The sequence below is a fragment of the Crocuta crocuta genome, unplaced genomic scaffold (genome assembly GCF_008692635.1).
Source record: "Crocuta crocuta isolate KB4526 unplaced genomic scaffold, BGI_CrCroc_1.0 scaffold156, whole genome shotgun sequence".
Classification (NCBI taxonomy): Eukaryota; Metazoa; Chordata; class Mammalia; order Carnivora; family Hyaenidae; genus Crocuta; species Crocuta crocuta.
In genome coordinates this window covers 497,607-523,907 of record NW_027531308.1, presented here as the reverse complement: position 1 = coordinate 523,907, position 26,301 = coordinate 497,607, and the positions used below count along the sequence as shown (strand labels likewise).

The 26,301-nt window shown below is 37.7% G+C and overlaps 1 protein-coding gene across 3 annotated transcripts in view; it reads right to left on the bottom strand.

Moving 5' to 3' along the window:
• Window positions 1-26,301, bottom strand: part of SLC12A6 (solute carrier family 12 member 6) — a 91,720-nt gene that overhangs the window by 13,403 nt on the left and 52,016 nt on the right. For all 3 annotated transcript variants that reach the window (XM_077771669.1, XM_077771670.1, XM_077771671.1), the window contains 12 exons: window positions 15,825-15,922; window positions 14,467-14,598; window positions 13,216-13,362; window positions 11,547-11,601; window positions 10,164-10,294; window positions 9,241-9,482; window positions 7,069-7,283; window positions 6,128-6,286; window positions 5,602-5,700; window positions 5,273-5,330; window positions 2,054-2,228; window positions 1,432-1,550 (listed from right to left, as the gene is read on the bottom strand). In XM_077771669.1, coding sequence (XP_077627795.1) covers window positions 1,432-1,550; window positions 2,054-2,228; window positions 5,273-5,330; window positions 5,602-5,700; window positions 6,128-6,286; window positions 7,069-7,283; window positions 9,241-9,482; window positions 10,164-10,294; window positions 11,547-11,601; window positions 13,216-13,362; window positions 14,467-14,598; window positions 15,825-15,922 — 1,630 coding nt within the window. The remainder of the gene's footprint in view (window positions 1-1,431; window positions 1,551-2,053; window positions 2,229-5,272; window positions 5,331-5,601; window positions 5,701-6,127; window positions 6,287-7,068; window positions 7,284-9,240; window positions 9,483-10,163; window positions 10,295-11,546; window positions 11,602-13,215; window positions 13,363-14,466; window positions 14,599-15,824; window positions 15,923-26,301) is intronic.

Below are 26,301 nucleotides of genomic sequence, written 5' to 3'. Positions count from 1 at the left end.
AACATAAGTATGTTCAATCTCTTCTCAAAGGATCATTCACTACCTCCAGGTAAAATTTCTGGGTCTTTTGTGACGTGGCTCTACCTACTTCTCTGCCTTGCTAGCCCATGATGGACACCCTCCATTCTTTTTTTTTTTTTTTATCTTTTATTTTTTTTCCTTAAATAGTTTATTGTCAAGTTGGTTTCCATTAACACCAAGTGCTCATCCCAATAAGTGCCCTCCTCCGTGCCCATCACCTCCCTTCCCCCTCTCCCCTACCCCCTCAACCCTCAGTTTGTTCTAAGCATTCAAGAATCTCTCATGGTTTGCCTCCTTCCCTCTCCCCAACTATTTTTCCCCTTCTTCTCCTGCTTCGTCCTCCATTAACTTCCTCCTAATCCACCTATATTGCATTTGTCCTTCTCTACCTGACTTATTTCGCTCAGCATAACACACTCGAGTTCCATCCACGTTGCTACAAATGGCCAGATTTCATTCTTTCTCATTGTCATGTAGTATTCCATTGTATAAATACACCACATCTTCTTGATTCATTCATCAGTTGATGGACACTTAGGCTCTTTCCATGTTTTGGCTATTGTTGAGAGTGCTGCTATGAACATTGGGGTACATGTGCCCCTATGCATCAGCACTCCTGGATCCCTTGGGTAAATTCCTAGCAGTGCTACTGCTGGGTCATAGTGGAGTTCTGTTGTTAATTTTTTGAGGGACCTCCATACTGTTTTCCAGAGGGGCTGTACCAGTTTACATTCCCACCAACAGTGTTGGTGGGGAGCACCCTCCATCTTATTAAGCCAAACTACTTTCAATTCTCAGATATGCTGCATTATCTTATTCCTCAGTCCCTTCACACACATTCCATGCCTGGGACATCTCACTCTTCAGCTGCTGAGTTAATATCCAGTCCTCCTTCAAGACCTAAATGTCCCTTTCTCTAGAAAACCTTTATTGAATCTCAGTCCATTTAGGTTCCTCCCTTTAGAGCTCTTATGGCACTGTTTACCTTTACCACAGTTCTCACCGCACTGTACAAGGATCACTGGTCTCTTTATTTACCATCAGTTTCTTAGGGTTGTGTCATTCATCTCTGTATTCCTAGCATGCTGCCCAGTGCCAGGTAGGTATTAAGTCATCACTAAGTCCCAGGTGAAGAATCAAAGCTAACAGTAACAGTAAAAACCACAACCAGCTGATGATGAATCACAAATGAAGGCAAAGAACTTTTCAAGTTATACAGGTAGGAAGAAACCATGACAATTTAGAAAAGTTAGCCTTATACGAAACTTCTAGCAATATATACTGTTTAGGTGTAGTTATACCCTGTACTTGGCTTACTCTGTTATCACAACTGTTATATGTCTGATGGAAATCAACATGTATTATATATAATTTAAGCAAGAAAAAGTGAAGAGAAGAACTGGCTCTTACATAGAAAGAATTGGGGCCACAAGATCCAGGGAGGCGATAAGGATTCCCAGCTCTGCAATGGCGGCAGTTAGAAGTAAAGCCCAGGTAGGTTCCCCATTGGCTTTGCTGTGACCAAAAACCTGTACAAAGAAAGGAAATATCAGACACAGGAATGTGGGGAGTGTTTGAGTCAATGCTCCCTGATACCTCCATGCTACAGTTTCAGATATATGAAGGATGATGGTGTTAACAACTGTGATATTTCAGGGTGCCTGGGTGGCTCAGACAGTTGAGCATCTGACTTTGGTTTGCTGCTGTCAGCACGCAGAGCCTGATTTGGATCCTCTGTTCCCCTCTTCCCCTCCCTCTTCTGCTTATGCTCTCTCTCTCAAAAAATAAAAAAAATAAAAACCCAAAAAACAAAAACCCCAAACCAAAACCAAAAACCCAACTGTGATATTTTTTAAATAGCTTTACTCCACTCACATATAAAGTCATCCCTCCTAGAGATTTAGAGGGTCTTGTACTAAAAACACACACCTTCATACTATATGATTTAGTAATTCCTAAGCCTATGAAGATGACACTGTTTCTCAGAAACTCTGAGGAAAAAAAGAAGAGGGCGTGGGAATGGTTCACTCACCCTCAGAAAGGGTATGATGTTATCCTTGGCTATAGCCTGGAGCAGCCTTGGTGCACCTGTGAGACTCTGAAGTCCAGCCCCACATGTGGAGAAGAAGGAGCCAATAACAATCACCCATGGGGATGGCCAAGATAAGGTACCCACCACCAGATTGCCTTTCACAGCATCCCCAAACCTGGAGAAAAATAAGAGTAGGGAAATTTAACTGGGAAGTAACTACAGACTGAAAGACTAGAGAAAGTCTCCAATTTTTTTCTATTAACAATTTTTAGAGAACTAAATTGAGATAGGCATGAATATCTCATTTAGATATTTAGATATTTACATTAAGAAATGTAAAGGGAGGTAAATTTGATCAAAAGGCATTATTAACCTATATTAAGAAAAAATAATCTTTGGAGCCAGAGAATAAGCTAAGCTTCAATTACAGCTTTTCTCTTTAAAATACCAAATATCTGCTCTTTGCAGAAAAATTGGAAAAATACAAAAAATAAAAAGCAGGGAGGAAAACCATGTTGAGAACATAACTGGTAATATTTAGCATACTTTGTACATTTTAGTCTCTATTATGCTTTTTTAAAGAGGAGATCACAGCTCTAATTCCATATTCTTTTTAAACTTACAAGCATTTTCCTATGCCATGAAAAGCTCTTTATGAATAAAAATTTTAGTGGTTTTAATAATATTGCATCACAGTGTACACAGTCCGTTCCTCTAGTGGGGATTCTGTATTATAGAAAATACTGTGATTAACATCTTTGTGCACATAGCTACATTCACACGTCAGATTTTTATTTCCTTATGGCAGATTCCTAAGAGGTAGTCACTGCAATGAAAAGGATCAAAATCTTAAAATATTTCAGTACCTAACTGCTTTCCAGAAAGGTTATAATAAATTTTATTCCCACTGGAAGTATATGAAGGTCTAAGTTTTATAGAATGTATCTATTTCACACCAGCCTTGAGCATTAAAATTTTTAAAGTCAAAATAAATAAATAAATAAATAAATAAAATTTTAAAGTCAATGCTAATTTGATGGGTGAAGCATGGCATCTCATTGTTGAATTATTTTTGGTTTCAACCATTTTTATTAAGAATCACAGAAAGTAATGTGCAAAAAACAAATGTACATTTCAATAAATTTTCACAAACCATCTATGTAGCTACTATCCAGTCAAGAAACAGCAAACTGCCAGAAGCCCAGCCTCTCTTATGCCCACTCACTATCGCTAGCCCTTCCCCCGCCACTATCCTTTTAATACTATGTAGTTTTACCTGTTTTTAAACTTTAAGTAAATGAAACACAATACGTGTTTGGCTTCTTTCACTCAACATTCTGAAATTCATCCTTTTGTGTGTGTGCGTATACAACTGTGGTTTATTTATTTTCATTGCTCTGATTTTCGACTGCATGAATACATAATTTATCCATTCTACAAGTGATGAATGTGTGAACTATATCCAGATTTTAACTTTTAGTAATAATACTGCTGTGACAATCCTTGTGCATTATTTTTAACGCACATGTGCACGCACTTCTGTTAGATCTACCTAGCAGCGGAACTGCCACGTCATAAATAATATGCACGTTCAGCTCCAAGAGATCATGACCAACAGTTTCCCAAAGTGGTATTCCAGCTTACACTTTCAATATTTTTTTAATTGAAAAAAAATATTATGCTGTAATTTACCAAAGCTCTATAAACCCATATATTTCCAGTGACAAGAGCATAGTTAATAGTAAACTGTGCTACTTATTTTTGCCAGCAATATATGTATATTATTTACTGAGGTTCCTGTCCTAAAAGAACTCAGTCTAGTCAGGGAGAGTGATATGAAAAGCTACAATACATATGGTTAAGTGTAATACTGTAGTGGCTAAACAAGGGGGGGTGGTTATCTCTGCTGGGTGAGTACGGGAAAGCTTCACAGGACAGAAGACATTTAGTCTAGTCTTAGAGGATTAATGTGTCTGCCAGGTGGGAGTTACGCATTCTAAGCAAAGGAAACTGCACAAATGTGTGGCCAGATGGGAATCTGAAACAAAGCATATTTAACTTTAAGTTATGGCTGGAGCACATGGGAGTTTATGAGGGAATGATGGGAGATGACATCAGAAAAAGGTAAACAGGGCCAGACTGAAGGCCTGGGTTTGGCAGGCTGTGAAGCTGGAAAGTTTGTATGATCTCATTTTATGCTGCAGAAAAATCATTCTGGTGGCAGTATGGAAGAAGGATTAGTAGGTGGTAAAGCTGAAAGAGAGGTAATACAATACTCCAGGAAAAAGATCCCTAAGGCCTGGGCAAAGGGATGGGGATAAAGAAGAGCGAAAAGAAGGAGATCATATTAAGATGAAAGGTGGAATTCGCAGGGCTTAGAAACCAACTGGATGAAGGAACTGGGAAAAAGTCTAGGATGGCACCTACGTTTCTGTTTTGAGAAAGGGTGAATGGTGAGGCTAGTGATTCCTCCAGACAGGGAAAATGGTAAGAAATCTAGCAGGTTTAGGGGAAAGACTTTTCTAGGATTCTCTTACAAAAACGTATTTTTTTGCTCATAGGTATAAGGAAAGGAAAAACACCCAGCAGTCTTCATGAACAAAATAAAGAAAACGTCAAGATTTTACTTAGAATGCTAAACAGATACATACTTATGTCTCATAGAGGTGATGCTAGAGACACTTGAACATTTTTGTCTTGTTCATTTTTTTAACTTGCTCTCCTCTACTTTTGGTCTTAGTTTTTCAACAGCTCTTAATGTACTACAAACATGTCTTTGTTATTCAGACAAATTCACTACTTAAGAACTATATTCACTGCATCTCACATATTTATAACAATATAACTAGTATTTATTATTCACTAACCTTTTGGGGAACTATATACATATATGGGTTTTGAATTTATGACTGTCTTGGGGCGCCTGGGTAGCTCAGTCGGTTAGGCGTCCGACTTCGGCTCAGGTCATGATCTCAGTTCATGGGTTCGAGCCCTGAGTCGGGCTCTGTGCTGACAGCTAGCTCAGAGCCTAGAGCCTGCTTCAGATTCTGTGTCTCCCTCTCTCTCTGACCCTCCCCTGCTCATGATCTGTCTCTCTCTGTCTCTCAAAAATAAATAAATGTTAAAAAGATTAAAAAAAAAAGAACTTATGACAGTCTTGGGGGCAGTGATATACTGGAAGACAGACACATAAATATTACAAAGAAATCAACTACTTACTTGTCTCTGAGAACAACACCTTCAATACAGGCACCAAAAAGGACAACATTGCTTAAATCTACCATGCTGAGAGTCAAGGAAGCTGACTTCCAACCCTCTGAGATAGAAAGTAAACACTCAGGATATTTCTTCTATCAGTAAAATTAGTTGTTAGATACACTATTATTGTAAATTCTTTTTTGAATTTTAGAGATGAGATGGGTAGATTATCTAGTGAGAAGTGAGCTGGTAGAAAGCAGACATCTTTATTACTAGGATAAAAATTGATCGCCCTCATTCCACAGATGTGTCTATGACTAAAACTCAGACTGGATTCATGAAAAAGATACAGACAAAGGAGGTGGTCAGGATGGCAAGAATGGTGCCAATGGGAATAGACTTTTGAGCATCTTTCAGATCTCCCGATCTGTTTGATCCAGCCATGATACCTTTAGAGAAGGAAAAAAGAACAAGTTAACATCTTAGTTCCTGAACACTTTGATATTCATACTGATACAAAGACTGGTATCTGAGAAGCCTGTGTCTTAAGAAAAATCACTCTCTGGGTCTGATAACTTCTAAAATAGATAATAGCCAGGGCGCCTGGATGGCTCAGTTGGGTTAAGCATCTGACTTCAGCTCAGGTCATGATCTCGCGGTTCGTGAGTACGAGCCCCGTGTTGGGCTCTGTGCTGACAGCTAGCTCAGAGCCTGGAGCCTGCTTCAGATTTGTATCTCCCTCTCTCTCTGACCCTCCCCTGCTCGTGCTGTGTCTCTCAGAAATAGATAAAACATTAAGTAAATAAATAACAAAAATAAAATAAGTAAAATTTAAAAATATGAAATGAAATAAAATAAAATAGCCCTTCTGCTTACCTGTGACAGAGGGAAAAAAGATCCCCACCAGAAGAGTAAAAGAGGTGGTGATGTCAACAAGGACATACTCATGGTTTAAGCTGCCTAAGACATCAGAAGATTTGGCCGAGGGCTTTTCAATGATCTCTCCTTTTGGTAGGTAATTACTCCAAAGATTCTCTGCAGTGGGAAGAAAATGGTATATAAACAACCGAAGTATGAAAAGAAGGTAATTAATTTTCGACCTAATTAATTTTCGACCTAATCAACATTCTAAATCAGATTCCTCATTTATATAGTTTTTAAAGGTATGTTTGTTCTACATGAGCACAGGTCTATGTTACACAATAAAGCACACATAAACAAAAACCTAATGCTCTCTTTCATATGGTTCAAATGTAATTTGACAAAAGGCTTTGGTACATACAAATGCAGTTAAATTTACAAATGCAAATTAGTAAAAGTTAAACAAACTAAAGATTAATGCCCTGCAAAGCTTATTTTTAAAAAATTAGTAATCAATACTTCTAACACCTTAGTGTAAACCCGCTTACATACAAAGAAACTGTGAACCAAACATTTAAGACAGAAGTCACTTAAACAGTTTCAGAAATTGGGCTGAATTAGGAAAACACACATGTGCATGTGGGGACACTGAAAGTTCCATTCTAGCTATCACTGTGCGAAGAACATTGGCAACTTTACAGTAACACAAGATATTTTATTATTTCATCCCAGTTCAAAAAGTGATTTGTTTAGCTCTGCTCTCAAAGGGTAGGAAATTTTAGCAGGAAACATCACAAGGAGTCTTGAAAAAGGAGTCCACTAACAGAAAAGTAGAAAGGTGTTGAATTAAGAGCTGTGTGCTGAGCGTTAAGAGGTCATGGATAAGCGTCTAAGACCGAAGGGCCTGCTTTCCTCAGAAACAAATTAAAAACTTGTTCAAAAACCTCCTAACTTACCTGTAATGACACCACTAGCCAATCCAGGAATGCCCTGGATTGAAGTGACATTATTGTGAACAAAGTATTCATCACAGGTGGCATTGAAAAACTGACTTGAGTTACAGAAGAAGCCCCATAACCTTGATGGTACTGTCATGTTGTTAATTTCCTTGGTCTTAGAGCAAATATCAATGTGTCTTGATGAAAGGGTGCGGTTACCCAGCATGCAGACCCTAAGTGAAAAGAGAGAGAAGGATGAAGCAAGGGGGAAAGAACATTAAAAAAAAAAAAAAGAAGATAGGTTAGAAATAGGTTAGTAAAATAGATTAGTAAAGGAAAAAAAAACCCACCTCATGTCTAAGAGCTTTTTCTGTCATGGATGGGAAAAGAACTAACATTTATTGACTCATTCTGTAAATGGAGATTTATTTAAATTTTCTGCAATTTAATCCTGACAGCCATCTCACAAAATATGCATGAGTACTTCTATGTTGCGGATGGAGGAACCGAAGTTTAAGGAGATAAAGTAGTCTGCCCGAGTCATACTGGTAGTAAGTGGTAGTGACAGAATACAAATACAAAAACTATCTGAAGACACAGTGCTTACTCATCTTCCAAATTTTCTAGGCCATTAACCAATTGTTAGGCCTACAAGAATCCTAGAGTCCTTTTGTTCTCCTGACAAAAAAATTTTTTTTGGCCTAGAAAAGCCTTATGTTCATAACATTTAAAAATGCTCTGCTAAAGGTCAAACCTTCTGGCTACCGTTTTGAGAAAAACAGCTTGGCTGAAATAGAAAGCACATCACACTATGGCCTAAGAGAAAACTATTTTTGAACGTAAGCCTAGACCCAGTGGGAGTGAGGGTATTTGAGGGTATTTAAGGGTATTACAAATAATAACTGCTGATTTTATTTTTTTCTTTAACCCAGAGCTATAAATATGAACAAAAGAATAATACACCCACAGTTAAAGTAACTCTCAAGAGGAACAAAGCAACTTTTTAAATCTGCAAAATGACAGCCTACATGCCTAATGAGCCATGTACCCATTGCTCAGCTTCAACAACTCAACACTGCCCAGTCTTGTTTCATGTGTTCCTCCAGGGGATGTGTATTGTTTTGCTGGAATATTTTAAAGAAAATACCACACATCACGACCTTTTACCCACCAAAAGAGAGAAGCAACAAAGAAGAACTTCAGGCAAAAGGGAGTTTCTCAAGAGAAGACATCCAGTAGCCTTCAGTACTTTGGGCTTGCAGCAGCCCATAAATGAGCAGACTAAAAATTGATGATGGAATCTATCACTAACATGATTTAGCATACACAGTAGAAGAAATACTGCACCAGGGTTTAGGAAATCAAAGCGTTCTTGTTTGTGCTCTGCCATTAACTAACTTTGGGGCAAGTCATTTAATCTCTATGGACCTGTTTCTTCATCTTGAAAAAACGATTTCTCTGTAATCAGGTTTAATGAACTAGGACTGATGAGTCTGATACCTGGATAGTCCAGACGACTTCTTAAAGAAAATCGCTGTAGCAAGATTACAAACACACAGTGCCAGCTAGTCAAACAGAGAGCAGATGAACTGGGAGTCACCTATCTGTACAAATCCACTGCTACTTCAAAAAATACACTTTAATGTACTTAAACTACTTATGGTACGGAATATATTCTCTATAGAGAGATATATATGCAAATAATGTGACATTTATTCCTCTTTATGACTAAAAAGTCTGCCATGATATTAATAGCAAAATAAAAAGGTTAATTACAAATATTTAAATAGGAGCTTAGGTTTCTTTGACTCTCTTGATATTTCATTTAGTAATAGGAATCCAACATTTAAATACTTTACAAAGCCTGCTGGTATGAACTTTACTATTTGTAAAGCTCTTCATGAATAGTTCAAGCATGCACAACCATTATAAGGAGATTCTGGGGAAAAAAAAAAAAACTTAGTATCTACAACCAAACGATGGTTACAGCAGCCAGTTCTATGCCTGGGACATAAGGAAGAGGAGTGACATGACCTAGTCTGCTGGGAGGCTTCCTGCTTAGATGCTAACTGAGCTTACTCACAAGTGAAATCTCAGGGACTCTGTGAAATTGTACTTGAAGTGATCACATCACCAGATATTGTCAATGGCTACCCAGTAATGATGACCCAGTAAGAAAAAGACACGTACGGGAAGTGTGGAGGGGCAAAAGAAGACTTGATGGCTCCAGCATAGATGGCCAAGATGGACACAATGACACAGGCCAGGAAAAGTGAGGCAAACTTGTTCACATAGCGTACACCGATGAATACCACCAATACCATGAGAACCAAGAAGGCTGTGCCATAGACACGCATGTTATTTAGCATGGCTGCTGATTCCTTGAGTGCATCATCACTACGAAAAATGGCAGCTCGGGGGACAATATATACCTGTTGAGCAAAAGAAGTAAAAAATGAGGTCATTTTACAGTTACCAAGTAAGAGGACTGTTGTAGTTTGCATTTGTTTTCACAAAGGAAAGCAAAACCAAGGTAGAAAATGACTGGAGACTTAACCTACTCCTGAAGAAACTGCATAGTCCTGATCTTTAAGGCTACATGCTGTTCTGAATATCTACATTTCCCAATGGAAACAGCAAAGAATGCATTAACAATTTATTCAAAGGGTTATATAAAAGAATTATAATGATTCTCTTAAGTCCTATCTTATCTTTCCTACTTACCTATCATTATTTTAAATAGTAGAAAAAAATATAGTCCAGTGAATAAAGAAATGAAAAACATTTTATTTCTTTGGGATAAAGATCTCAAAACTGATAAACTTTATTTTACTTTTTCCCTGGTAGTGCAAGTCTTGCCTCATGACTTTCACTTCTTGGGTGAGGTGGTAGGGTGTTGGTGAATGGGTGGAAGGGAAGCAGTAGGCAGGCAACAGATACTAGCAACCTTTCTGATTTATATTCACAACAGGAAGTCAGTCAACAACAAATTAACAGTGAATCACTTGATTGATTCTACAGCGGATCTCTCAGAACTTTTGCTATCAAACAACAAAATAAATCCAAATCTCTACCTTTTCTATACTGTAGACCACAATTAAGCCATTACTCACCAGAAAAATTTCAATGGCACCAAGGATATACATGGCTGCTGCAAATGTGGTACCAAGATAAAAGCAGAGGCCAACAGCCCCGCCGAACTCTGGGCCCAGGGCCCGGGAAATCATAAAGTATGAGCCCCCAGCTAAAAGAAAAAACAGAGTGTAAGCAGGATAAAGAAAATACATCAGTAAGAAGCATGTAAACAAGTCATAAGTAAGAAGGATAAATGCTTCAAGCTTTTGAAAACTGAATGCTTTGATAAAAAGTGTATTTGCTAATGGGAAGTAAAAGATAAAACCTTTATAATACACTCCAGAGCTAATGCTCCACACGAAGTAGCACAGTTTGTCAGTATTACTTAAATATCAAAGAATATTTACTACGGGCATGAGATAGCCCAATAAAAATATATTCTTAACTAAAAGAAGTTAGAGATGTGATACAAATTAAGGATTCTAGCTTAGAACATGATGAGTTTTTTTCCTTTTTATTGTAAAAAGTTAACATAAATGGTATATTAGTTTCAATTGTACATCATAGTGATTTCACAATTCTGCATATTCTGCACACCACAGTAAGTGCAGTTACCATCTGTCACCATGCAATGTTACTGCAATGCTACTGAGTGTATTCCCTACGCTGTATTTGTCATCCCCATGACTTATTTATTTTATAAATGGAAGTTTGTACCTCTTATTCTCTCTCACTTATTTTGCCTATCCCTCTACTACTCTTTTTATGGACAACCACCAGTTTGTTCTTTGTTATTTAGGAGTCTCTTTGTCTGTTTATTTATTTATTTACATTCTACATATAAGTAAAATCATATGGCATTTATCTTTCTCTGACTTATTTCATTTGCATAGAGTGGATCTCTAGGTCCACCTGTGTTGTCGCAAATGGCAAGATTTCATTCTTTTTTTCTATGGTTGAGTAGTATTCTATTTTGTGTGTGTGTGTCCACAACTTCTGTATCCATTCATCTACTGATGAGCACTTAGGTTGCTTCCATATCTTGGTTATTGTAAATAATATAGCAATATACATAGGGGCACCCATATCTTTTTGATTGAGTGTTTTCATTTTCACTTTGGGTAAATACCCAGCAATGAAATCACTGGATTGTATGGTATTTCTATTTTTAATTTTTTGGAGAACTTCCATACTATTTTCCAAAGTGGCTGTATCCTTTTATATTCCCACCAACACCGAGTGAGGTTCCCCTTGTTTAGTACATAAAGAGACTTTTAAAGAATGTACTCTGAAGTCAGAATGTGAATGTCTATGACCAACAGACTAAATAGTATTCTATTTCTTGTTTGCATGTCTGGCTTTATAACATAAACATACAGTAATTGTTGACAATCCCTGAAATCCAGTCTTAGCTTACCGACCTGGCACCACTCCATTAGTGGCAATGGCACTCATGGAGATAGCAGTCAACATTGTCTGTAAAGGAAGTGAAAAGAGAAGACTGTTACTGTTATAAAGATGACATTTCTATACTATTTTCCCATCTGTGGACTTCAGAGCACTGTTTGAATAATTAACTCTACCTACTTTACGGAGGGAGTTGGCTGTCATACCTATTAACATGGAAATGATATGATGTGGCTCAACTCACTGTAATAGTCAAACTACTATTATCTTGAATATTCTGTTAAAATGCTTCTATGTCATAAGCAGTAGATTAGGTGCTGGTAGGAACCACTGATCTCACCCTGGTCTCCTAGTTAACTTGGAAAACAGACTGGAAACTGACTGAGAACCAGCTTATTACAAGAAGGTAATAATATTTAGTAAGGAGGGGAACCACTGAAGACTTCTGAACTAATAAAAACTGTATTTTGAAAACATTGTCTGGGAGCAGCAGAGTATGGAATGGACTGCAGATAGAGAGCAGATGAAGGCAGAGTGACTTGTTAGTAGGCTATTCAGTGAAAAGTAAGGAATGTAGTGCTAGTAAAAGGAATATAAAGGAAGCATTGTGTGTAAGAGATTTCAGAGGGAAACTTGATTGACATTGGTAGCTGATTAGATGCAAGAGGCAACCACGGAGCCAAACGTGGCCTTGAAGGTTTTTTTTGTGTTTTTTTTTTTTTTTAATTTTTAAATGTTTATTTATTTTTGAGAAGCAGAGAGAGACAGAGCACAAGCAAGGGAGGGCAGAGAGAGGGGGAGACATAGAATCAGAAGCAGGTTCCAGGCTCTGAGCTGTCAGCACAGAGCCCGATGCAGGGCTCGAACCCATAGACTGTGAGATCATGACCTGAGCTGAAATTGGACGCTCAACCGACTGAGCCACCCAGGTACCCCGAAGTTTTAAGACTAAGAAACAGAAAGAAAGAAAAAATAAAGGTGGTACTATTAATTTTAAGTTATTAATGATAGGAACTGTGTTTGCTTATTCTGCTTTCTATGTACTCAGTGAGCATAATGCACGAGGAGGGTATAATAATGATAGTAATGAAAGAGATCAGCAGATAACTGAATAAAAAATAGATTTTTTATAATAATCAACTTATAATAAAATTGATAGATGTGGCTGGGATATGTGCATAAGAGGAATTTAAGTTCAAGTAAGATGAGAATGTCCTCAGTAGAGTGGAGAGAGGACCTGGAAAGCACACCTGAATTTCTAGGGAAGGGAGAACGGATGCGACTTCAAAACAAAACAAACACCCCTCACCCCAACAACAAGTTTTGTTCCTCCAAACTATACTGGCGTAGTGTGTCATCATTTTCTATCACAACTTCGGTGCTATCAGTCGCAAGTGGTTTGTATTCTGAATTCTTTGAAGTCAAGGACTACATTGTGTACTTCCTCTAGAAAGAAGTCTTCCTTTGTAATTTCTAGTACATCATGTTACAGATCTAAGCAGTGAAGAGTGGGCCCTAAATAACTGAAAATCCTTCGGATTTTAATATCAAAATAATCTCTCCTGTTGAGATCATGAGTCTTTCCCAACTAGTCTTTGTTTTATTCCCAAACAGGTCAAGTGCATATAATCTTGAGCCCTTGCAACATTCCAAGTGATCTCTAAGAGCCAACTTAGGACTTACACAGCAGCAGCAGATAAGCACAATTGCAAAGGCCTGAAGAACGCCAGCCGTGCCCACAACCCACGTAAGGCGTAGAAACAAGATGACTCCAAAAATATTTTGTAGACAGGGGAGGTAGACACCCATGAAAGTACCCATTTGAGGGGTCTGGAAAGAAAGATGTTGACCAAAAAAAAAAAATTATATAGTCATCCAGAAGCCATGCTTTTATTCTTTTACTTGTACCCAAAAGTGCTCCCAAACTACCATATTAATTACAAAACAGAGATAATTAGAATATCTTAAAAGAGGCACATATAAAATCTCCATCTCACTAATGTCAATAACTTTTTAATAGTCTTACATCTCTAACAATTTTACTTTATACAAGTCCCCATGTGTTTTTATATAGGTATTTGACCACAATCCCCCCTTTTAAAATGTTCTGTTCTTTGAGGCTATTAGCTTTCCCTTTTCATTTAAATTGAATAATGACCTGATGGAATTCCTTTAGAGTATGGTATAAATCTTTCATAGTAGCTGGTAAACACAGTTGGTAAAATGAAGATCATCACTTCATTCCTGAACAACCCAGAAAGCTAACTTGTTCCATATTTTCATTCTGAGAAAAACTGAAGTGTAGTCTTTGAAAAACCCAACCACTTCACAATAGAGAGAAGGCATCAGCAGATGGGTAGGGACACTCTTCTCCTGAAGTGCTATTTCCTCTCCCTAGAATGCTCTTTTCCAATGAGGCGGCTCACTGCCTCACACTGGTTAGGCCTCTGCTCAGTATCACTGTCAGAAGGTCTTTCCCTGACCAACCTGCCTACAACAGCAACCCCCTCTGTTCTGGCTTTCTTGCTGGCCAGTTGCAGTCTCTTTACCCTGCCTTAAAGAAAAGTTAGTTACTGAAGTAGAGCTGACACACAATGTTACCCTGGTTTCAGGTGTCCAACAAAGTGATTTGACAAGTCTTTGCCTACATTATGTCACAAGTGTAGCTACTATCTGTCCCTGCTTGTATTTTTGTTAGAGCATTTATCAAAAAGTAATATAAAGCTTAACAACTATCTCTGCATACTAGAATTTAGACTGCCTGAGAGTAGGGCATTGTATGTTCTCTTTTTTGCTATGACCCCAGTGACCAGAACAGGGCCTGGCATAAACCAAGCATTAAATAGTTACCGAGCATAGAGTGATGACTTGGTATTTCCTTCTTTCTTATATATGGGACTCTTTTTATTTATCATGGTTATCCTAAGGCCTCACCTTGGTGGGCTTCTTTTTCCCCTCAGTGATGTTCTCTGCCTCTTCATGTTCCTTTGCTCCTTGTGTCAGATTAGTATAATTGGCCATACGGTTGAGGAGAGAAGATACCTTTGGTCGTGTGTCCATTTCTTCCTAGAAAGTCATAAACATGGAAGAAATGAGTAATGAAGAACATTGGAATCATAAGCATCAAAAGGTTCCATCTATCGGAAAAACGCAAATTAAATGAGAAAATATTTCATGGATAAATATTTTAAGAAAATTTACCAGTGAGGCTTTATTTTTCTTCCAAGTTAAACTATCAATCAGGGCTACATGAATCCTTATAAAATTCTTAAGTGAAAAGCTTTACAATTCTTTCTAATAGCTTAACTTTACAGTAAAAACAAACTCACACTGGCCCCTACCGACAGCTATAATCTTGTAAAAAATGTTGATAATATTATCTGTAACTCTAATGCCCCTTTCTTTAGGCTACTGACATTATAATAACATTTATGGCTATTACTTATTACACCACACTTGGATAGTTCAATAAAAAGCCTTTGTGACTGAGGGGCACCTGGGTGGCTCAGTCAGTTAAGGGTCCGACTCTTGATTGCAGCTCAGGTCATGATCTCGTGATCTGTGAGATCGAGCCCTGCATCAGGCTCTATGCTGACAGTGCGGAGTGTGCTTGAGATTGCCTCTCCCCCACTCTCTGCCCCTCCCTGGCTTGTGTATGCACATGCGTTCTCTCTCAAAAAATAAACAAACATTAAAAGAGAAAAAAAAACTTGTGACTGAACTAAATATTCACCTCAGATCTTTTCTTGAAGTAAGCTGATAGCAAATATCATTTAAAAGATAAGTACACTGAGAGAACTAACACTCAAATCACTCTCCAAAGGCAGACACAAAGGCAGTGCTGGACTAAAGTAGGTTCTTTTCAATAACCTGCCTGCAGACCCCATCAGAGTCCATATGGTCTTAGATGAGACACAGAAGGCCCTGTTAATCTAGCAGCCTACTTTCTATGCTGAGTTTTGATTTAGTAGTTCTAAGGTAAGTGATAGTCATCCCAAACACGGAGTTGAAAAATGTACTAGTACACTTTGTAGATAATGCAAATATTCATATCCTAGCTGAATTAGAAAGAAGGTCCACTATTTCCACAGAAATTTGATTTAATGGTACTTATTAGTCAGTGATAATTAGATTACATAAAATAAGTAAACTATAATGACAAGTTATATTAAGTATTATATTTAAACAATTAATTCTTAAAATTATCCAGCCTGTACTGAATGGGATAGAAAACAGCGATCTTGAAATCTCTATTCCTGAAATCTCTGCCCTGGTTCCCTTCCAAATATTACCTCAAAGAGTGCCAGGTTTTTATCAAAATATTCATCTCCTTCTTCATAATTGGAATTATTGAGATAAGCATTTCGAGCTTTCTTATTATGCCCATCATCTGGAAAAAAAAGTAAACCAAGTTAGTTTCTCATTAAAGAAGCATCAGCACCAAAGAGTTTCATGTTGCTTCTGTATTAACAGAACCCATTTTCATATTCAAACTAATTTTTTTAAGTTTTTAAAATTTTATTTTGAAAGAAACAAAGAGAGGGAGCGCAAGTAGGGGAGAGGCGGAGTGGGGGCGGGGGTGAAGGATCTGAAGCGGGCTCTGTACTGACAGGAGAGAGCCCAATGCGGGGCTTAAACTCACAAACTGTGAGATCATGATCTGAACCAAAGTGAGATGCTTAACTGACTGAGCACTCAAGCGCCCCTCATATTCAAACTTTAACCTGAGGGCAGGAGAACTCAATTAGCATTGCTTGGAGAACATGGCTCCCTCTCGAAGAGGAGCAAAAATAAATCTCTAAGAGGAAAACATGGGGCATTCCTTTTCTTAATAAAGAGGCCCTACACTTAAAGTCACCCAAATCTAGAATAAAATTTTTAAAAAGTACTGAGTCCTTAGTATATAATACCCTTATGCACTATTGCTGTTGAATAATAGCAGTAAAAGCTCTCTACTTACACATCTGTCCAACCTTTTATAAATGATATTAGTTAAAAAGAATGACATTAAGTCATGTAACCAAGAATTATTTTTCTTTTTTTTTTAATGTTTTATTTATTTCTAGGAGAGAGAGAGACAGTGTGAGCAGGGGAGGGTCAGAGAGAGAGGGAGTCACAGACCGAAACAAGCTCCAGGCTCTGAGCTGGCAGTCAGCACAGAGCCCGACGCGGGGCTCGAACCCACGAACCGCGAGATCATGACCTAAGCGAAAGCCGGACACTCAACCGACTAAGCCACCCAGGCGCCCCAAGAATTATTTTTCTACAAACTCTTGCCACATGTTTTTTTTTTATGCTAAAAGAGGTACTCTACAAGAATTTGGTGAACCAGCTATAAAGAAAAAAAAAAAGAGAAAGAGACTGGGTTCCCTAAGACAGCAGAGTTTGTGTTGAGTACTTCCTTACCTTTGGTTCTGTATTGTATAAGAATTATATAATTATAATCACCTTGTAGGACAAAAATAGAGAAAATAAAAAAATATATAAATGTATTAAGAACTAAGACTTTAAATATTGAGAAAATAGATACTAATATAAAATTTAAAGAAATTAAAGTACCATAGCCTTGGGGCGCCTGGGTGGCTCAGTCGGTTAAGCGTCCGACTTCAGCTCAGGTCATGATCTCAGGGTTCATGGGTTCAAGCCCCACGTCGGGCTCTGTGCTGACAGCTAGCTCAGAGCCTGGAGCCTGCTTCAGATTCTGTGTCTCCCTCTCTCTCTGACCCTCCCCTGCTCATGCTGTCTCTCTCTCTTTCAGAAAAAAAAAGTCCCATAGCCTTAAATATAAGTTTGGGAAACAGCCAACAAGCTATAAAAATAATTGTACCATGCTAAAGGACAGGAATGGCGACCTGATGGGGTCCCCACTGGCTAAAAATGGGATAATATGAGCCTTAAAAATAAATAATGCAATGAAGTGAAAAGTAAATATGTGAAATATCCAATATATTAAAAAAAAACTAGTCACCTTTGCAGAGTTACTAAGGAAACAACATATCTGAAAAACAGTAAATGGAAAGAATCAAGCAATTATCCTGCCTTTCCTGTACCAACTGTATTTCCAGGTAATGAAAAAGTTAAAGAAAATTTATTCATTATAGAAACATTCTAGCTAATAAATGTGGAATTTAAAAAACAAAACAAACATAGGGGAAAAAAAGAGAAAGAGAGAAAGAGAAAGCGAGTAAGAGAGCGAGCGACCAAAAAACAGACTCTTAACTATAGTGAACTTGGTGGTTACCACAGGGGAGGTGGGAAGGCAGATGGGTGAAACAAAGGGGATTAAGAGTACACTCATCACGGGTGATGGGTGGCTCAGTCCATTAAGGGTCCAACTCTTGATTGCAGCTCAGGTCATGATTTCATGGTTTGTGAGATCAAGCCCTGCAATGGCCTCTGCATTGATGGCGCAGAACCTTTTGGGATTCTCACTCTCCCTCTCTCAAAATAATTAAACAAACTTAAAAATTTTTTAAAAAGTACACTCATTATGAAAATTGAGTAATGCATAGAATTGCTGAATCACTATATAGTACAGCTGAAATTAATATAACACTGTATGTTAACTAACTGAAATTTAAATAAAAGATTTTTTTAAATGCAGATGGAATAATTAGAAAAAAATTCACCAATTTTCAACCCCTAATGAAATAATGGATCTAGGCAATCATCATCAATGGTTGCTAAAACCATCAGAGGAAAGGCTAAGACATAACTTTATAATGGATGGGTAAGGGTGATCTGAAACTCAATGATCAATGGTAAAAATGCTGTTAAGTGGTGACACACTCCCCTAATGTAGTATGATAAAAAGTACACCTATGGTGTTTTCTTACCAAAAGAATGGAAGTTGAATCTAATCAAGCTATCTTAAAGCTATCAGTTCACAAAAAAAAAAAAAAAAAAAAGAGGAAAGGAGGAACATGCTAAACATCACCACAAAGATGCATAATCTGACTTAATAAATGGTATAAACTAAAAAAGGTAAATTAATACCTGAGACTTAAAATACCATACTAACCAAGTACAAGATGTGAAACTTGTTAGAATCCTGACTCTAATCAAATGGGGGGGTGCCTGGGTGGCTCAGTTGGTTAAGAATCCTGACTCTAATCAAATGTAAAAAAAAAAACAACAACTCTGAAACAGAGAAATTGAAATACAAGCTGTTTTCTTTTAAAAGTAAATAAAATCAGGGGCGCCTGGGTGGCTCAGTTAGTTAAGCATCCAACTTCGGCTCAGGTCATGATCTCACGGTTTGTGTTTTCGAGCCCTGTGTCAGGCTCTGTGCTGACAGCTAGCTCAGAGCCTGGAGCCTGTTTCAGATTCTGTGTCTCCCTCTCTCTGACCCTCCCCTGCTCATGCTGTCTCTCTTTCTCTCTCTCAGAAATAAATAAAACATTTAAAAAAAATTTTTTTAAAGTAAATAAAATCATGTGATGTCTGGAATTTTCTTTAAGATATTCCAGGAAAAAATTAGGTGGGGCTTGAAAACAGATTCTCAACACTGTTGAAACTAAATGATGGCTTCATGGAGGTTCACTATCTTATTCTATCTATAGTTTTCTATGCCATTGGAAATTTCCACAATAAGAAGTTACCTAAAAAATAAAAGAGGAAAATGACAGAGTGGGGCCTGCTTGGGATTTTCTGTCTCCCTCTCACTCTACTCTTCTCTTGTGTGCACATGCATTTTTCTCTCAGAGCAAATAAACAAACATTAAGGGGGAAAAAAAAGAAAATGTAATTCTTTTCCTCTAATGGTTCTAGAAAATTCTAAAAAGAGAATGACACAGCTTAAATCTATCACCACTTTTAAGTAATCCATTTATTCAATTAATTCACTAAGCATTTATTAGGTTTGTAAAAAATTTATTTATTTTGGGAGAGAGATAGTGTGCATGAGCAGGGAAGGGGCAGGCAGAGAGAAAAAGAGAGAGAGGGATGGAGAGACAGAGAATCCTAAGCAGGCTCTGTGCTAACGGGACAGAGCCCGACGTGGGGCTTGAACTCATGAAGCGTGAGATCATGACCTGAGCCAAAATCAAGAGTCGGACATTCAACCGTCTTGTGCCACCCAGGCACCCCACATTTACTAAGTTATTATGATGTGCCGGGCACTGTTCTAGGTCCTGGGGATATAAGCAGTAGACAGAGCAGTTAAAGATGTTACTTTCATTGTGTGTATATGGAGTCACAGAAGACAGAATTAAATACACACACACACACACACATGCAAAACTGATTTATAGTGACTATCAATTTCCACACTGTAAATACTCACACATGACAATTTTAAACTACTAATGTGTTGGGGTGTCTAGGTGGCTCAGGTGGTTGAGCATCTGACTCTTGATTTCAGCTTAGGTCATGATCTCGCAGTTGTGAGAAAGAGCTCCATGCTGGATGTGAAGCTGGCTTAAGATTCTCTCTCTCTCCCTCTCAAAAAGAAAGAAAAGAAAAGAAAAGAAAAGAAAAGAAAAGAAAAGAAAGAAAGAAAGAGAAAGAAAGAAACCTCACTCTTTCTCTCTCTCCTGCTCGCGTGTCCTCTCTCTCAATTAAATAAATAAAATTAAAAAACTACTAATGTGAAGTCACTGAGCATGGTTTTGGGAAGAGATGCATTCAATTGATTCTCATGAGTTGGTAGGAGCTGGACACAGGATGTTCAGGAAAAGCCTGTATTTCAAGCAGATGGAATAGTAATTTTTAAAAATCCTAAAGCAGAAACAATCTTAATGCAGTCATAAAACAGAACGAGTACCATGGCTGAAACAGAATAGAGAAAAGGAGAGAACGATTGGCAAGACAGGATTTTAAAATTTCTATTTGGTCTTTTTTTATGATTCATTCTCATTTTCTCTCTCAAGTTGATTTATTTATTTTTGAGAGAGAGAGAGCAAGAGAGAAAGAAAGTGCACAAGCAGGGGAGGAGCATAGAGAGACAGGGAGACACAGAATGCAAAGCAGGCTCCAGGCTCTGAGCCTGTCAGTGCAGAGCCTTACTCAGGGCTCGAACTCATGAACTGTGAGATGATGACCTGAGCCGAAGTCAGATGCTTAACCAACTGAGCCACGCATGCGCCCATTTCCCCGGATTTTTTTTGGTTTGCTTTTCCCTTATTCCATTTGTTCTCTTTCTTCTTTTGGAGTTTGCACACTCTTTCAGTAATTACCTTTGAAATTTTACTGTGTATTTTACTTGAACTGTTAAGTGAGTTTAAACAATAATCTGTCATCCTCCAAACAACACAAACACTTTTGAGCACTTCAGTTTCAATTGTCTCCTCTGATTCACATATTACTGTTCTGTCCACTATTTCTTGTAGCTTATTTTACTACACAAATAAGACACTGAGGTCCCTTCTTTAGAAATTCTCAAACCCAGCACCATGAAATTTCAAGGCCACATAACTATTTGTTGTGGGGGATGTCCAGTACATCGTAGGATATTTAAGAGCATCCCTAGCCACTAGTCACTAGATCCAGCAGCATCTCCAGCAGTGACAGTCAGAAAAGTCTTCAAACATTTCCAAATGTCCCCTGAGGGACAAAATTGTTCTCGGTTGTAAACCATTAGCTTAGAGCAAGGTCTTGTGGTGAGAAACATTCTTGGCTTTTATTTAGCAACAGTTGCCTGTATTTTGTCCTAATTATTACTGAGTATCTTGCCAAGCACAATTCTAGGGTAATAAATGCTTACAAACACTTTAAGACATCGTTTGCTATCTGTTTCGCTGTAGAGAAGTCTGTCATTCTGCTGTTCTGTTGAGGATCTGTACCTTCTCTCTGGTGGATTTCAAGATCTTTTCTTAGGTGTTCTGCAGCATTGTTAAGATATGTCTAGGTGTAGTTTTCCTTTTGTTCTGTTCACAAACCCTTTTACCTGTTTTTAACCCATTAGTTTTATTTTTTGTATCAATAACTATGTTTTCTTTTCTACAAATTCCATTTGTTCTCTTCTCTAAACAGTTTCATTTCTGAGTAGTGTGCTCATCTTTCCAACTGCATCCTTTATTGATTAAAACATTTGATAGTTTTGTATCCCAGACCCAGAACCACTTTATACCTCTTAAGGGTTATATGAGTAGGAATCCTAGATCCAACATGCTACTTCCCAGCTCGTTCAAGTCATTATATTGTTGCTATAAAAATCTGGCTCTCCCATTCTGCTGCCTACTGGTCCACGCCACATCCTAACAGCTCTGGCTCCCTTTGCTGCAGCCCTGGCAGCTCTCTCAGGGCCTCTGTAGTCTCAAGTTTCAAGTGCAACCACCTTAACTTTTAGACATTTTGGTACTGGATATTTTTGGTCCAACTTCCATTTGCTTGCTTGCTTATTTTGAGATGGGAGAAATATTCCTGGAGACTTTGCCTACCTTTATGAAACCAAGGATGCCTCCAAGATTTTTTTTTTTAATTTTAAATATTTATTTTTGAGACAGAGAAAGACAGAGGGTGAGCAGGGCAGGGGCAGAAATAGCAGGAGACATAGAATCTGAAGCAAGATGTCTGAGCTGACAGCAGAGAATCTGATTTGGGGCTCAAACTCACGAACTGGGAGATCATGATCTGAGCCGAGTTGGACGCTTAACCAACTGAGCCACCCAGGCGCCCTGCCTCCAAGATTATCTTATCAGGGTCTACCTGTGGTGGTGATAGGAATGAAGGGCCCCTAGAGATCCTGGTCAATCATGAAAGATCAAGCCTTTTCAGGCAAGGAACAGAGTTCTCATTAGGAGTGGTTAACTGAAAGGCATGGATCAATTTTCGATCTCAGTTTCTTGGTGGGAAATCATGCTGTTTCAAAAGTACATCCTTCAGAAGTCTGGGTCATTACTGTAACCTCAGGAAATCCCAAATGGAATAGAAGCTCTTGAGTTCCTGAGTACCAAATAAGTTAACTCTGCAAGAACTAAGAACCAAATGCATGTCCTAGGGCTGTTTTAAGATTATCTAGAATCCTAAGAGGATTCCTTTGAAGAATACCTACGACACTGGCCTCAGTAATGCTATCCATCAAATAGCCCAACAGATCCCAATGTTTTGTTTTGTTTTCCTCATTTTACTATCCAGATAAAGCTAATGTTACTGGGAACTTATTGCTGTTTCACTGCGCAAGTCAAACAAAAACCGATAAACATGCCATTGATTCTACTACAGATTTCAGATTTTCCTATTTTATGGCATATATTTTTTTAAACAGAAACTGTTAGAGCAAATGTCTTGCTCTTTATAAAAATTTTATTCTTGTGGTGCTATTACCTCTATGTTGCTGCTTTTATGATTTGCCACTTATACTACAGTTTGGGGCTAAGATAAATAAATCTCAGATTCCTCCCTTAGTCTCCTGATCTTGTCAAATGATGTTTGCTGGTCTGGGCTAGGCAGAAAAGAGCAGTAACTGTATTTAATTTCCCTTGGCACAAGCTTCATTCTGAACTATGCACTGTGTGAACATTAAAGGTTGTCTCAAATGTTGCAAACTATGGTTTTGACTTTATAGTTTGTTTCAACCAGCAGCCAAATAAGAGGCATGCATTATGATTGACTGCTGTATCTCCTAAGTCAAGAGTCTACTCTCTTTTTTTCACTATTTATTTGTTGAAGAAACCATGTCCTGTGTTCAGCAGTTTCTGATTTTGATGATGACATCCATACGATGTTGTTTAAATGTTGTTGTTTTTGTAGTTCCTATAAATTGCTAAATAGGTCTAGAGGTTTAGCCACATTCAGTATTTTTAAGGAAGAGGTAGGAAAACTCCTTCACAGTGGCATTTTGATCTCTGTCAGGAAGTACAGGTCATCTGGTTTTCTATCTGAGATATTAGCAACTGCTGGTGATCTAATGCCTAGATCCATTAATTTATGAGGATTACAAAATGGTGATATTCTTTTCTATTATTCTTCCTTAACTTACTAGTTAAGTTAAATATAAAAATACTTTTATAAAGAGATATTCCCTCTAATATACTATTTGGTTACCCATTAATATAGTTAAAAGCAAGGCAAATACTTCATTCTTTCCCTTTATTAACCAACTTTGTTCACTAGAATACTCCAATGGTGACTAATTAGTTTTTTAAAGTCTCAATATGAACTCATGAATTTAAATATTGGATATATTTCAAATGAAATTCTTTTTCTGCATCAGTTAAGATGATTAATGCTTTAATCTCCTTTTGTTAACACACTAAATTATATAAATTGATTTTTAATGGTAAACCAACAATGTATTTCAAGGAGAAACCCAATTTGGTCACAGGAATAATTTAGAAAAATCTATTGCTTGATTTAGATTGCACATATTTCATCCAGGACATCTCTGTCTGTATTCATAAGTGAAACTGGCCCATGCTTGTCTAATACTGGCATTGTTAAGTTTTAGTATCAAAGTTATGCAATCCTCAAACTGAGCTGGAAAGTATTTTCTTTTCTATTCCTTGGGAGAAACTGTAGAAGAGGAATTATTTTTTCCTTGAATGTTTGGTAAAAATTGTTGTAAAAATGCCAGGGCCCACTGCTCATTTGCTTAGCTGGTTACTAAAATGTTTTAAATTAAAAAGTATACATGCATATACTCAGAAAAATTCATTACAGCTTAATTATTTCTCACAACAGCAGTTTCACCCTTCCATCCATCTCCTTAGCCTAACCGTAAGTTTTGTAAGAGATCTGATGAGTCAGTGGGAACAACAGATATATTAAAATAACTGCGCCCTACTGACAGGAAGAACATTTAGAAGGTCTGAAAGATACTATTATAAATTCTGCTTAGCAGGCAAAACAACTGAAGTAGTTCTTAACTTACTAGCCCTAATTATCCTAAGATTATTTTTTTTAAGTTTTTATTTTTAAGTAATCTCTACATCTGAGGTGGAGCTCAAACTCACGACCCTGAGATCAAGAGTCACATGCTCCAGTGACCTAGCCTACCAGGTGCCTGTAACCGAGATTTTTAAAGAGAGCTGGCAAGATTTTAATTGAAACTACCAATGGCCTTTCTGAGGAACTATAAGATCATTAGAAAATATAACAAAAATTCATCTTTCCATCTCTTGCAAACTTTTTAAAAAATAAATCAGGCTTTCAAGGATTTTGAGGCTGTAGCTTAAACAAAGATATTCAAAGGGGACCTGACTGACTCAATCAGTAGAGCATGTGACTCCTGATCTCAGGGTCTTAAGTTAAGCCTCACATAAGGTGTAGAGCTAGGAAATGAAAAAGAAATGAAAAGGAAAGGAAAAGGATAAGAAAAAGGAAAGGTTAAGGAAAAATAAAAAAGGAAAAAAAGAAAAAAGAAAAGAAACTAACTCAGGATGGGACATAGAAGATATACTTATTAAGAGCATGAGAAGGGGTGCCTGGGTGGCTCAGTTGGCTAAGCTTCTGACTTTGGCTCAGGTCATGACTTCACGGTTTGTGGGTTCAAGCCCCACATTGGGCTCTGTGCTGACAGCTCAGAGGCTGGAGCCTGCTTCACATTCTGTGTGTCTCTCTCTCTCTGCCCCTCCCTTGCTCACACTCTGTCTGTCTCTCTTGGTCTCAAAAATAAATATTAAAAATTAAAAAAAAAAAAAAAGCATGAGAAGAAAAGAAAATAATCTTATCTAACAAACCTTGGAGGGAGAACCCAGGGTAGCAGGATGAACTCACCCAAGAATCTGGCCAGAAGACTCTGGACATATTCCCAGGTTTGTTTAAAATTAAATGTAAGTGGCGCCTGGGTGGCTCAGTCGGTTAAGCATCCGACTCTGGCTTGAGTCATGATCTCGCAGTTTATGAGCCCCGCATCAGGCTCTGTGCTGACAGCTCGGATCCTGGAGCCTGCTTTGGATTCTGTGTCTCCCTCTCTCTCTCTGCCCCTCACCCATTTGTATTCTGTGTCTCTCAAAAATAAATAAACATTTTAAATAAATAAATAAATGAATGAATAAATAAAATTGAATGTAAATGTAGGAGGTCAAATGCGAGTAATGTCTGAAGTAGTCTCTTAGCAGATACTAGGGTTTTTAGCTAATACTAAGAGAAGCCTTTTTCACAATCACATACTATTTCTTTTTGCCCACAATTTGTTTACTATCTTTTGCTTCAAATGTCTCAAAAGAAACAAAATCCAGCTTACACTGGAATGATACCAACTCCCCTGACTGTCCACTTCATTGGATAACTCCTTCCTTACCTCGATTACACACGTATTCCTGGCCAGATGATATACTACCCTCAAACTCCTGTACCTGTCAGCATGTATCAGAGGCGGGAGAGTTTTAATAGTTTAGAGGTAAAATTACTTTTCATGGTCTACCTAAATATTTCAGTGAAATCTTAACCATTCCTGGTCCAAATATGAAGTTTTTATATGGAGAAGAATAATTTTGAACAGTCTAAATAAATGATTCAATATAAAAGTCTAAAAAAAAGAGAATAGTGACAACCCCAATATCACAAGGCTAGGACCCTTGTGATCAGATTTCTAGCTATATGTTTACGTCAAATCATTTACCTAAAACTATTTATGGAGTGCTTAGGGTGTCCATTTCTGTTCCAGCACATAAATTCTCTCAAGCAAATGAGAATTATCACCAGAAACTTAGGTTCTTAACAAGAAAGAAGAGAAAAGGAATATCCCACTTTCTTCAATACTCTGAACCTGTAATGAGCAAACAAGTAATTTCCTTACTGTCAACTTTTTGATAGATCATATTTTCCACAGCTACTCTGCACTATTCAAAGAGCTAAAAGTTCAGGAAGTACAAATCAAAATGAGCC